The following is a 13,861-nucleotide window of genomic DNA, read 5'->3' as shown; positions in this document are numbered from 1 at the left end:
CAGGGCCAACACAGATAGACAGACAACATTCACACTCACATTCACACACTAGGGCCAATTTAGTGTTGCCAATCAACCTATCCCCAGGTGCATGTCTTTGGAAGTGGGAGGAAGCTGGAGTACCCGGAGGGAACCCACGCATTCACGGGGAGAACATGCAAACTCCACACAGAAAGATCCCGAGCCTGGATTTGAACCCAGGACTGCAGGAACTTCGTATTGTGAGGCAGACGCACTAACCCCTCTGCCACCGTGAAGCCCTTTCTAAAACTAATATAATAAAAAATGTACATGGACTACTAAAACAGTCCTTTAGAAATGAATGGAGAATTAGCACTGTTGATTCAGACAGTGCTTTAAACTTGGTCTATGTCGCCCTCTAGTGGTAGGATAGGGTTACTACTGTGTAACAAGAATTATGTCGCCATTAAAAGGGCAAACGTTGAGCTGGCGAATTATATCCATCCATCCATCCATTTTTTACCGCTTGTCTCTTTTTGGGGTCGCGGCGGTCGCTGGAGCCCATCTCAGCTGCATTTGGGCGGTAGGCGGGGTACACCCTGGACAAGTTGCCACCTCATCGCAGATAGATAGACAGACAGACAAACAAACAACATTCACACTCACATTCACACACTAGGGCCAATTTAATGTTGCCAATCAACCTATCCCCAGGTGCACGTCATGCAGAAACATTGTTGCAAACAAACACTCGGTTAAGGCTTTGATTTATTGACTGAAACTTTTATTAGTAGGTTGCACAGTACAGTACATATTCCGTACAATTGACCACTAAATGGTAACACCCGAATAAGTTTTTTGACGTGTTTAAGTCGTGGTCCATGTGAATCAATTCATGGTACAAATATATACTAATAGCATAATACAGTCATCACACATGTTAATCATCAGCGTATATAGATTGAAGTATTTGCATTATTTCCGATCCGGGGGGTGAAATGTGGAGAGGACGGGGATCGGGGGGGTTAGGTTGGGTTGCTATCAGCATACTTCAGTTATCAACCATTGTATCATCTGAAAAAGGAACATCTTACACTTTATAGTCATTTTAGCATTAATAACAGTGATACTGTATATTCAACGTATACTCACATTTTAGTCAGGAACGCACACAACGCTGTTTACACCATCACCCAATAGCCAATATTACGCAGAAAATGCTACAAACAGGAAATGACATCACAGACTAGATTGCCGAAATAAAGCACAGGCAACCTAACATCTTAAAACCGCGTTAGAATAAGATAAAACGAAAACACTTTCTGACAGAAACATTACAAAAAAAATGCCATTGTAAATTGATAATACTAACACAGACACTTGTAAATGTGTTAGCATATTAGCTAGTGCTAACACTGGTAGCTTGATTACAATATGACAGCATGTACTAATATGCATAAAAAAGTAATCTTGGTCTTGGCGAAGAAACGTCCATAAATTAGCTGCACCGTTTTATAAGCCTCAGGGTTCAAAGTGTAGAAAAAAAAGTAGCGGCTTATAGTCGGGAAAATACGGTATTTTTTTTTTTTCCTGTAATCTCACTCTGTGGTTTAATAGAAGGAAGAGCGGATGAGAGGCGGCAAGGAAAGAAAAAGAGACGAGAGTTCAAGGGATGTAACCAATCAAGGCGCTGTGGAATGTGCAGGTGAGAGCACAATACCTCTAATGGTGTATTCTTTATAAAAACACCGTTTCATGTTTAACTATTTGACTTTGACAGAAGCTGCTCAAGAGATGTTTGACTCCGACGAACCTCAAGCTGTCGATGAAAGCACTGATTATTTAATGTAAGTATTGCATCATATTCCATACAATGCTGCCTCAAAATTCAGCCTTAATTTCTTGAAAAAAATTCACCTTTAAATTCTTATAAAATGGTAAATGGGTTATACATGTATAGCGCTTTTCTACCTTCAAGTACTCAAAGCGCTTAGACACTATTTCCACATTCACCCATTCACAAACACATTCACACACTGATGGCGGGAGCTGCCATGCAAAGCCCTAACCACGACCCATCAGGAGCAATGGTGAAGTGAAGTGAATTATATTTATATAGCGCTTTTTCTCGAGTGACTCAAAGCGCTTTACATAGTGAAACCCAATATCTAAGTTACATTCAAACCAGTGTGGGTGGCACTGGGAGCAGGTGGGTAAAGTGTCTTGCCCAAGGACACAACGGCAGTGACTAGGATGGCGCAAGCGGGAATCGAACCAGCAACCCTCAAGTTGCTGGCACGGCCACTCTACCAACCGAGCTAAACCGCCCCGTGTCTTGCTCAAGGACACAATGGATGTGACAAGGTTGGTAGAAGGTGGGGATCGAACTAAAAAATCCCTCAGGTTGCTGGCACGGCCACTCTCCCAACTGTGCCACGCCGTCCCTAAAAACTAGTCCAGCTGTTGTCGCACAACACCTAATGGATAACAGCACTTTTTTTTTAATTTATTTTTTATTTTGCTTATCCTTCACAATCCCCATGTAAGACAAGAACACAAATGTTTTATTTTATTTTATGCATTCTAACTTGCAAGTACAAGGTAGCTAAACCATCCCAGCTTTTGCCCCGACATTTGTAGACCAGTTGGCCTTGCACGATCGCCTTCCACTCTGTTCTGTCTAGACCAGGGGTGTCAAACTCAAATACAGAGTGGGCCAAAATTTAAAACTGAACAACGCCGCGGGCCAAGGTTGAACAAATTAACCTTTTAATAGGGACCCAAACAAGTTTTGCATTGAATATTGAACAAGCAAGGCTTATATAACTTTATACTGACATGCAATATAGTATTTCAAATAAAAGTAATAAAAAAATATCAATGGCATATCAAATAAAATGTAAGTAAAAAATGTAATGCCTCTTTTCTATTTGCAACCTTCTGAGGTGAAAATCAAAATAAACTTTTTTACAAGCTAAAAATACATTTGAAAATAAAATAACTAATGAATGAATCAAACATTCAAGCTTAGAAGTAGCAAGAGAAACTGCGAACGTTAATTATTGCTCAGTTCGCTACACTGATTTGCTTTAAGTGAATTGTGAAGTGAATTATATTTATATAGCGCTTTTCTCAAGTGACTCAAAGCGCTTTACATAGTGAAACCCAATATCTAAGTTCCATTTAAACCAGTGTGGGTGGCACTGGGAGCAGGTGGGTAAAGTGTCTTGCCCAAGGACACAACGACAGTAACTAGAATGGCACAAGCGGGAATCGAACCTGCAACCCTCAAGTTGCTGGCACGGCCACTCTACCAACCGAGCTATGCCGCCTCAACACTGAATATGGAACAAGCAACGCTTATATAACTTAACAGTGCAAAATCTTAATAGTGGTGGTAGCGTAGGGTGTATATTGTAGCGTCCCGGAAGAGTTTGTGCTGCAAGGGCTTCTGGGTATTTATTTTGTTGTGTTTATGTTGTCTTTCGGTGCGGATGTTCTCCCGAAATGTGTTTGTCATTTTTGTTTGGTGTGGGTTGACAGTGTGGCGTATATTTGTAACAGTGTTAAAGTTGTTTATACGGCCACCCTCAGTGTGATCTGTATGGCTGTTGACCAAGTATGCTTTGCATTCACTCATGTGTGAGTTTAAAAGGCGCATATTTTATGTGACTAGGCCGGCACACTGATTGTATGGTGTAAAAGCGGACGTGACGACAGGTTGTCGAGAACGCTTTAAGGCAGTGCCTTTAAGGAACGCCCCCATTATTGTTGTCCGGGTGGAAAGCGGTAGAAATTCGACAGTGTGGTCGCCCCGGGAGTCTACCGGGAAAATTTGGAGGGTTGGCAAATATGAGTATTAGTGGTGAATGCGGTGTTACACCGGCACCGGCGCTGTATAATACCGGCGGGCCAGCACTAATATTAATTTGATATTACCTCAAGGGCCAAATGAAATTACACGGCGGGCCAGATTTGGCACGCGGGCCAGAGTTTGACACTCGTGTTCTAGAGCAGTGGTTCTTAACCTTGTTGGAGGTACCGAACCCCACCACTTTCATATAGACCAGGCCTGGGCAATTATTTTGACTCGGGGGGCCAAATTTAGAGAGAAAAATGTGTCTGGTGGCCGGTGTATCTATTTTTGGGGAAACTAATATAAAACCTCACAAAAAAGTCTGATTGAATGCTAAAAATCTTATGACTGACCGCCTTAAAAGCGGAATGGAATTTTAAATTTTTCAATGAACGATAAAACCCTGAATATTAGATTAGATTAGATAGTACTTTATTTATTTAGTCAGGAGAGTTCCTTCAGGAAAATTACAATTTTCAGCACAATCCCATTCAAGATCAAACAAACATTACAGGGAGACAGAACCGGATGGTTGACGGGTCTGCCGGCTTCCAGCACCCCTTACAAAAAAAATATATCATATCGGATCAATATCGGTTTTGGCCGATACTTGGTCCAATATTGCATCGGAAGTGAAAAAGGGACACTCCAAGCAAACATTTTAATTTTTCCATTCTTTTTCTCAAAGTAGCCTTAATATTAGCTCTAATAGTGAAATAAGTTGGAAAGCTTGTGTTATTTTGTTACCCAGCATCACTCACAGGTACCAGTAATGGCAAAAGGCAACACTTTGATGAACACCATAGAACAAGAAATGGAAGTCAGCGTTACAAAGTATATGCCCCATATGAAATATAAAGAAGAAAAAAAGTAATGTAATTTTGGTTTAGAGAATAGGGGCTCACCTCCCAGGCATATACAAGGCAATCAACCCCCGCTGCTCATTACGGCATCCCTAACTAATGGACACTAAAGTTATAGTTTTTATGTTTTACTATACTGCAGTTCTCTTCTTTATACACAGTAAAGAATGTAAATGACAATTCGTGATGATGACCGTTTGACCCTGCAACAAATGGAGGATAGCTGGCGCAGTGGTAGAATGGCCGTGCGCAACCCGAGGGTCCTTGGTTCAATCCCCACCTAGTACCAACCTCGTCACGTCCGTTGTGTCCTGAGCAAGACACTTCACCCTTGCTCCTGATGGATGCTGGTTAGCTGCCTTGCATGGCAGCTCCCTCCATCAGTGTGTGAATGTGTGTGTGAATGGGTAAATGTGGAAGTAGTGTCAAAGCGCTTTGAGTACCTTGAAGGTAGAAAAGCGCTATACAAGTACAACCCATTTATTTATTTTATAGCTAACAGTCTTGCATATTTCTATTTTGCATGCCACTCCAGGTACTAATTAAGGTCACACTTAATGGTGTAAGAAGACCTATATATTATGGTTACAAGCCTCTTGTAGACAGATGCACAGATGGTCTTATAGGAGATGACGCAACACACCCTTAACCAGAGACTATACCAACATTTTGGTACCAGGCTTTAGACCAGAGGTGTCCAGACTTTTTTCCACTGAGGGCCACACACTGAAAAATTAAAGCAAGTTGTACTCCTTTTGATATTTTTAATTTTCCCCAAAAAAAACAATACTAGATATAGATTTGTTCCCGAAGACCCAGAAAGGTCAGTCATAAAGACTTGAAAAATAACTCATGTATGCAATTTTTTTAATTAAACATTTAAATCTCTAGTCAAACTTCAGGCCTGGCGATAACTTTTTTTATTTTTTATTTTTTTTACACACGCACACTTTTTTCCGCCTTCTTTCGTCAAAGAATATGCAGTATTTTTCCTAGCATTTTTTTCAAATGTAATATTTGATGTGAAGTAATTGGAGCTTTAAATAAATCCTTTCATTAAACCATCGATTATTTTTTGAGCAATGACAATTAAAAAAAAAAACAAAAATTTTGGGGAAACCAAACAGACCCACTCAAGTGTTACAAATAAGTCATACATTTTATTTGTTTTATTTTTGTTTTGTATTGACTTTCCACACTTAAAGGCCTACTGAAACCCAATACTACCGACCACGCAGTCTGATAGCTTATATATTCATCCATCCATCCATTTTCTACCGCTTATTCCCTTTTGGGGTCGCGGAGGGCGCTGGCGCCTATCTCAGCTATAATCGGGCGGAAGGCGGGGTACACCCTGGACAAGTCGCCACCTCATCGCAGGGCCAACACAGATAGACAGACAACATTCACACTCACATTCACTCACTAGGGCCAATTTAGTGTTGCCAATCAACCTATCCCCAGGTGCATGTCTTTGGAAGTGGGAGGAAGCCGGAGTACCCGGAGGGAACCCACGCATTCACGGGGAGAACATGCAAACTCCACACAGAAAGATCCCAAGCCTGGAATTGAACCCAGGACTGCAGGAACTTCGTATTGTGAGGCAGACGCACTAACCCCTCTGCCACCGTGAAGCCCAGTTTATATATCAATGATGAAATATTAACATTGCAACACATGCCAATACGGCCGCTTTAGTTTACTAGATTACAATTTTAAATTTCCCACGAAGTATCATGTTGAAAACGTTGCGGAATGACGCATATAATGACGTGTGCGCGTGACGTCACCGGTTGTAGCGGACATGTTCTCCCAGCACCGATCACGGCTAAAAGTCGCGCTTTAATCGCATAAATACACAGTATTCTGGACATCTGTGTTGCTGAATCTTTTGCAATTTGTTCAATTAATAATGGAGACGTCAAAGAAGAAAGATGTAAGTGGGAAGCGGTGTATTGCAGCTGCCTTTAGCAACACAAACACAGCCGGTGTTTCCTTGTTTACATTCCCGAAGGTGAAGCTTTACTATGGAACAGAGCGGTCAAGCAAACATGGTTCCCGACCACATGTCAACCGGCAGGTTTCGGTGAAAAAATTTTGGTGATAAGTCTGCTCTTACCATAGAAATGAGGGGAGTTTGCGTCCTCCTGCAACTGCGGACTCTTTTACCTCCTCCCACCGGAGACACTGGCGGTCACTACACCCGTGGCCACACCCCTCCGACTTTCAGGTCACTAAAACACTAGTAATACAATAAGCAGATAAGGGATTTTCCAGAATTATCCTAGTAAATGTGTCTAATAACATCTGAATTGCTCCCACAGCCCTCGCCTTTTTTTTTTCTTCTAGTCCTTCACTCTCACTATCCTCATCCACAAATTTTTCATCCTCGCTCAAATTAATGGGGAAATTGTCGTTTTCTCTGTCCGAATCGCTCTAGCTGCTGGTGGCTATGATTATAAACAATGTGAGGAGCCCTACAACCCGTGACGTCATGCGCACATCGTCTGCTACTTCCGGTACAGGCAAGGCTTTTTTATTAGCGACCAAAAGTTACAAACTTTATCGTCGATGTTCTCTACTAAATCCTTTCAGCAAAAATATGGCAATATCGCGAAATGATCAAGTATGACACATAGAATGGACCTGCTATCCCCGTTTCAATAAGAACATTTCATTTCAGTAGGCCTTTAAGTGTCTAGATCAACTTCGGATCTATCCGTCCTTTATAAGTTGTTTTTTTGTTAGTTTTGTCAGAGAAAACTTAAATGTTTATATGGTAAACATAAAATATGCAATATTTTCCCAAAGTGCATATCAACTTGTAATATTTTACATGAAGTAATTGCAGCATTATATAGGTCAATAAATCATAACATTTATTTTGATTCATTATTTCTTGAGCAATGACAGCTTAAAGAAATAAACAGCCTGCATGGCAGCTTTGCATCACTTAGCTGGAGGTCGCAAAGAGTTCCTGAGCCGCACTTTGGACACTCTTTTTAGACTGATAGTTACTGTTCCAATTCATGGTGGAAACAGCAAATAGTCAGGGTCCTTCACGGCTTAGCTAGACTATGACTGCATGTTGTATGTCATCAAGTACCTCCATTGGATTGTATTTCCTTCTGGTTGTGCTGAAACTTAGGAACTGTAGCTAAATGAATTGTGCCAATGCTTCCTTAAAGGGGAACATTATCACAATTTCAAAAGGGTTAAAAACAATAAAAATCAGTTCCCAGTTTCTTTTTGTATTTTTTGAAGTTTTTTTCAAAATTTTACCGGTCTCGGAATATCCCTAAATAAACCTTTAAAGTGCCTTATTTTCGGCTTTCTGCGAAGACACTGGCCATTTCCCTGTGACGTCATACAGTGCTGCCAATGTAAACAAACAATGGGAATACCACAGCAAGATATAGCGACATTAGCTCGGATTCAAACTCGGATTTCAGCGACTTAAGAGATTCAACAGATTACGCATGTATTGAAACAGATGGTTGGAGTATGAAAATATTGAAAAAAAAACTGAAGCTATTGAGCGAATAGCTATTGACGCTATTCATAGCCATAGCATGGCTGAATAGCTGTGTTAGCATAGCCGGTAAAATGTGCGGACCAAACGATCAGGACTTTCGCATCTTTTGACACTGGAGCAACTTAAATCCGTCGATTGGTAAGTGTTTTTTTCGCATTAAATGTGGGTGGAAGGAAACGTAATATAGTTGCAAATGCATCTACAGGTTATCCATACATCTCTGTTCCATGTCTGCTTTAGCACCGCCGGTAAATAGCATGTTAGCATCGATTACCGTAGCATGTTAGCATCGATTAGCTGGCAGTCAAAATCAACAAAACTCACCTTTTTGATTTTGTTGACTATCGTTGCAAATGCATCTGCAGGTTATCCATACATCTCTGTGCCATGTCTGCCTTAGCATCGCCGGTAAAATGTGGAGACACTCCGGCACATTCAATGGGGGTCTGGCGGTAGACACTTTCTCATCTTCGGGCCAGTGGTGCAACTTGAATCCCTCCCTGTTAGTGTTGTTACACCCTCCGACAACACACCGACGAGGCATGATGTCTCCAAGGTTCCAAAAAATAGTAAAAAAAACGGAAAATAACAGAGCTGAGACCCGGTGTTTGTAATGTGTTGAAAATGAAAATGGCGGGTGTGTTACCTCGGCGACGTCACATTCTGACGTCATCGCCTCCAGAGCGATAAACAGAAAGGCGTTTAATTCGCCAAAATTCCCCATTTAGAGTTCGGAAATCGGTTAAAAAAATAGATGGTCTTTTTTTCTACACCATCAAGGTTTATATTGACGCTTACATAGGTCTGGTGATAATGTTCCCCTTTAAGTAAAATACTAGCACTTACCTTGACAAAAAAAAAAAAAAGCTCTTGTGAATTGAATTTTACGGGAGTAATGTAATCATGTTCTGTGACTTGACTTGTGTCCGTGCAGGAAGTACACCGAGATTTGCAGCCAAGCCCAGCGGCAGCGTTACAAGGAGGAGTTCAACAAGGAGTACAGCGAGTACCGAGACCTGCACGCCCGCATTGACGGCGTCACCAGACAGTTCATGGAGCTCGACACGCAGCTCAAGCAGCTCCACCACGATTCCCATAAATACAAGGTGGGACGGGAACTTAAACCTCTGAGAGGTGTCTAGTTCCATACCACACCATACCAACTTTATTTATAAATTTAGCCCTTTAAAAACAACCACAGTTGAAGCACAAAGAAATAATCATGATATTTTAATACAAAAACTAGAACGATATGGCATCAGAGGTTTGGTACTGAACTGGTTAAGAAGCTATTTAACCAACAAGAAGCAATATGTGAAGATAGGTGAAAATATGTCAACACGGTTAGATATATCTCGTGGTGTACCCCAGGGATCAATACTGGGACCAAGATTGTTCAATCTTTATATAAACGATATTTGTAAAGTTACAAAGGACTTGAAGTAAGTTTTATTAGCAGGCGACACAACTGCTTTCTGTTCAGGAGAGGACACACGGAAGATAATACAAATAATAACGAAAGAAATGAACAAATTTAAAAAATGGTTTGATAAAAACAGACTATCTTTGAATCTCAGTAAAACTAAAATAATGCTATTTGGTAACAGTAGAAAAGAGCATCAGACACGAAAACAAATAGACGGAATAGATATTGAAAGGGTAAAAGAAACCAGATTTTTGGGAGTATTAATAGATGATAAAATGAACTGGAAATCTCATATACAAAACATACAACTTAAGGTGGCAAAAAATATTTCAATAATGAATAAAGCAAAATACGTCCTGGGCCAAAAATCCCTTTATATTCTCCACTGCTCGCTAGTGTTACCATATCTGAGTTATTGTGCAGAAATATGGGGAAATAACTACAAATGTGCGCTACATTTGTTAACTGTGTTACAAAAAAGATCAATTAGAATAATACATAATTTTGGTTATAGAGAACATACAAACCCTTTTATTTATTGAGTCAAAAATATTAAAACTCGATGATTTGATAAAATTGCAAACAGCAAAAATGATGTACAAAACAAATTATAACCTACAACCAAAGAATGTACAACAATGAATGAATGAATGAATGGGTTTATTTTGAGCCATGCAAACAAAACAAGAGAATGACATAAAATACAAAAGAAATATATAAATACATTATTTTTACACCTACATTGAAAACATTACATGTGACTAATATTTTGTAGATGTCAAGATTGACTCAAAAGGGAGTGGGAAGAAGTAAACTTATTAGGTCCCACCCCTATACATATACAATATATATTTACAATATATAACACAATAATATATATAATATAATTCAGTTCTGTGGTTGCTGCGTAGATGCTATATATTATCTATATATAATACATTTAAATTCACACACACTTACATATATACATATGTACACACACACATATATACACACACATCTATACATATATATATATATACATATATATATACATACATACATACATACACATACACACATAATCACATACATACACAAATGCATATACCCAAAATACACGAATGTCCATCACACACCCACACACACACACACACACACACACACACACACCTATATAAATACTATATATATAATAGTATATATAATATACACTTTTGTCTAAACATTATTAACAGTTTATGGTGCCTATGGGAACAAGCTTTCATTTTGACTGTGAACAATTCTTCTCAACTAAAGAGGAGAGATAACCTTAGAGGAAATTGGAATTTAAAACATTTGTATGCATGTACAACACTTAAAACCTTTAGCGTATCAGTATGTGGAATTAAATTATGGAATGGATTAAATAAAGAAATTAAACATTGTACTGATTGATCCACTTTAAGAGGTTGTTCAAATTAACAGTGCTTACAAAGTACAAAGAAAAAGAATTATGAGAAACACTTTCAACCTATTTGAAAATAAGATATTTTTCATCTCAGTATTTTGGTAATGACTGAATTAATTAATTTCATGTTACAGAACTGTTGTGTTACTCATTCACGGATGTCATTTTGATATTTTGCTGTAAGGAGAGTCAGTAGATGATGTTTGAAATAAACTATGAAAATAATCAATCAATCAATCAATCAATGTTTATTTATATAGCCCCAAATCACAAATGTCTCAAAGGACTGCACAAATCATTACGACTACAACATCCTCGGAAGAACCCACAAAAAAAAAAAAAATATAGGCAAAGGACAGACTAAAAAAAACCCCACTTAAAACAGAAGTAAAAAACACATTGAAATAGCAAATACAAATTACCCTAAGAACAATTTGTTAGATAAAAAGCAGTTAAAAAGTTGAAAGCAGAGAGAGTTCAGCAGCCTAACAGCCTGGTGGTGAAAGCTGTTGGTGAGTCTGGTGGTGCGAGAGCGGAGGCTCTAGTATCTTCTTCCAGAGGGAAGGAGGCTGACCAGGTTGTGTGCGGGGTGTGGCTTGCGTCACTCACAATTGTGAGTGCTTTGGACAAATCTACAAACAAATCTACAAACAACATGGGAAGGTTGTAAAAGGCAAGCAGACTGGTAGACCGAGGAAAACACCAATACGCAAAAGGAAAAAAAAGTTCAAGCACTATTTCTTGAAAACAGAAAATACACAGCAAAACAAATGAAGCACATTTGGGAAATGCATGAGGAGGTTGAGGTGGGCGGGGTTGAGTTGTGTGTGTGGGAGCTAGCGGGGGTGTATATTGTAGCATCTCAGAAGAGTTAGTGCTGCAAAGGGATTTGGGTATTTGTTCTGTTGTGTTTATATTGTGTTACGGTGCGGATGTTCTCCTGAAATGTGTTTGTCATTCTTGTTTGGTGTGGCTTCACAGTGTGGCGCATATTTGTAGCAGTGTTAAAGTTGCTAAGACAGCCACCCTCAGTGTGACCTGTATGGCTGTTGACCAAGTATGCCTTGCATTCACTGGTGTGTGTTTGAAAAGCCGTAAATATGTGATTGGGCCGGCACGCAAAGGCAGTGCCTTTAAGGTTTATTGGCGCTCTGTACTTCTCACCACGTCCGTGCACCTCTCCCTACAGCGGCGTTTTAGAAAAGTCATACTTTTTACTATTTGAAACCGATACGGATAATTTACGATTTCACATTTCAAAGCATTTATCGGACATCTCTATTAATTATTTATAATAATATTAGTTGAAAATATCCCGCTGTGATTTCAATTATGGGCTTCACGGTGGCAGAGGGGTTAGTGCGTCTGCCTCACAATACGAAGGTCCTGCAGTCCTGGGTTCAAATCCAGGCTCGGGATCTTTCTGTGTGGAGTTTGCATGTTCTCCCCGTGAATGCGTGGGTTCCCTCCGGGTACTCCGGCTTCCTCCCACTTCCAAAGACATGCACCTGGGGATAGGTTGATTGGCAACACTAAATTGGCCCTAGTGTGTGAATGTGAGTGTGAATGTTGTCTGTCTATCTGTGTTGGCCCTGCGATGAGATGGCGACTTGTCCAGGGTGTACCCCGCCTTCCGTCCGATTGTAGCTGAGATAGGCGCCAGCGCCCCCCGTGACCCCAAAAGGGAATAAGCGGTAGAAAATGGATGGATGGATGGATTTCAATTATAATGAATAATTTTATGATTGATTATTAATAAACACCATTCCCTTACCTTCTTCTGAGAAGTAAATATAGGAACTTTTGGTTTTCCCCCCATTGTTGTTTCAGAGTGTCTCCTTCCGGCTGATGCATTCACTCTGTCACGGTTTTGGCAGCTCTTCTAAAGCGCTTTTAAAATGCAATGTTTATATTTATTATTTCATCCAAAGTCAACCCTGTCTCCTGTCTCCTGCAGACCGTTCATAATCAGATACTGCAAGATTATAGCAAGATTAAAAAGGTAACTCCCACGTTTTAAATGGCTACACGTGACACGTTTACGTCCTTATCTGGCATTTAAATGTTTTTGTGTTTGCCATCAGTCCAACCCCAACTACAGCCAGGACAGGATTCGCTGTCAGTACCTCCACAACAAACTGGCACACGTCAAGAAGCTCATATCCAAGTTCGACCAGCAACAGCTTCAGCAACATATTGCCCCCAACTGAAGAGGCAAGACGGGATCTAATTTCGCCGCACAACACTTAGAAGCACCGGCCACGGGTGGAGTCCAGCTCTGAGCGCCAGGACTCGCCGCTAAATAGGCTGCTGGTCACACGGGACGTGAGGAAGACCAGCCGGTGGGAGGGTCGCTGCTGTCGAGGTGATTCAAGCTCTCTCTCAAAAAAAATAAGCTTTTAATCCAAGACATGGCACATGGAGAATGACGAGTATTTTAGCATCCTGTGCACCATGTCAGTGTTCACGCTGATTCATGTAAATTATGCCAATAATGCTGAGATTTATTTTTTTATACATACACAATGTTGGTGAAACAAACATGTCGGGTCCTTTCACCTCAGGCCTGTTCATCTTCTGTCTAAATGTCTAAAGAAGAAAACTTGTATTCAGGGATCTGTTTTTTCGCGAATGATTTAGGTGGAAAAACTTTGTTGCATGCTTACATGTTGTTGCATCTTACAGAATGCATGCTTAAATACATTTTCAAGAATTTCTGGACTTTTTGTCTTATTTTCGATTACTTCAGTGATTATGAAAAAACACTGAAGGAAAAATCTAAATCCGACAA

At 40.1% G+C, this 13,861-nt stretch overlaps 1 protein-coding gene across 2 annotated transcripts in view; it reads left to right on the top strand.

The window, feature by feature from the left end:
* Window positions 1–13,785, top strand: part of LOC133550087 (RNA polymerase II elongation factor ELL-like) — a 36,166-nt gene extending 22,381 nt beyond the window's left edge. Inside the window, exons 8-12 of one of the 2 annotated variants that reach the window (XM_061896144.1) lie at window positions 1,579–1,666; window positions 1,745–1,808; window positions 9,150–9,321; window positions 13,028–13,072; window positions 13,155–13,785. In XM_061896144.1, coding sequence (XP_061752128.1) covers window positions 1,579–1,666; window positions 1,745–1,808; window positions 9,150–9,321; window positions 13,028–13,072; window positions 13,155–13,280 — 495 coding nt within the window. In that variant the 3' untranslated portion in view covers window positions 13,281–13,785. Of the gene's footprint in view, window positions 1–1,578; window positions 1,667–1,741; window positions 1,809–9,149; window positions 9,322–13,027; window positions 13,073–13,154 lie in introns of both variants that reach the window. The other variant, XM_061896143.1, reaches the window with a different exon arrangement.
* The last annotated feature ends 76 nt before the right edge of the window (window positions 13,786–13,861 follow it).

The sequence above is a fragment of the Nerophis ophidion genome, linkage group LG03 (genome assembly GCF_033978795.1).
Source record: "Nerophis ophidion isolate RoL-2023_Sa linkage group LG03, RoL_Noph_v1.0, whole genome shotgun sequence".
NCBI lineage: Eukaryota > Metazoa > Chordata > Actinopteri > Syngnathiformes > Syngnathidae > Nerophis > Nerophis ophidion.
The sequence above is the reverse complement of the archived record's forward strand: the minus strand, read 5'-3'. Positions and strand labels throughout refer to the sequence as shown.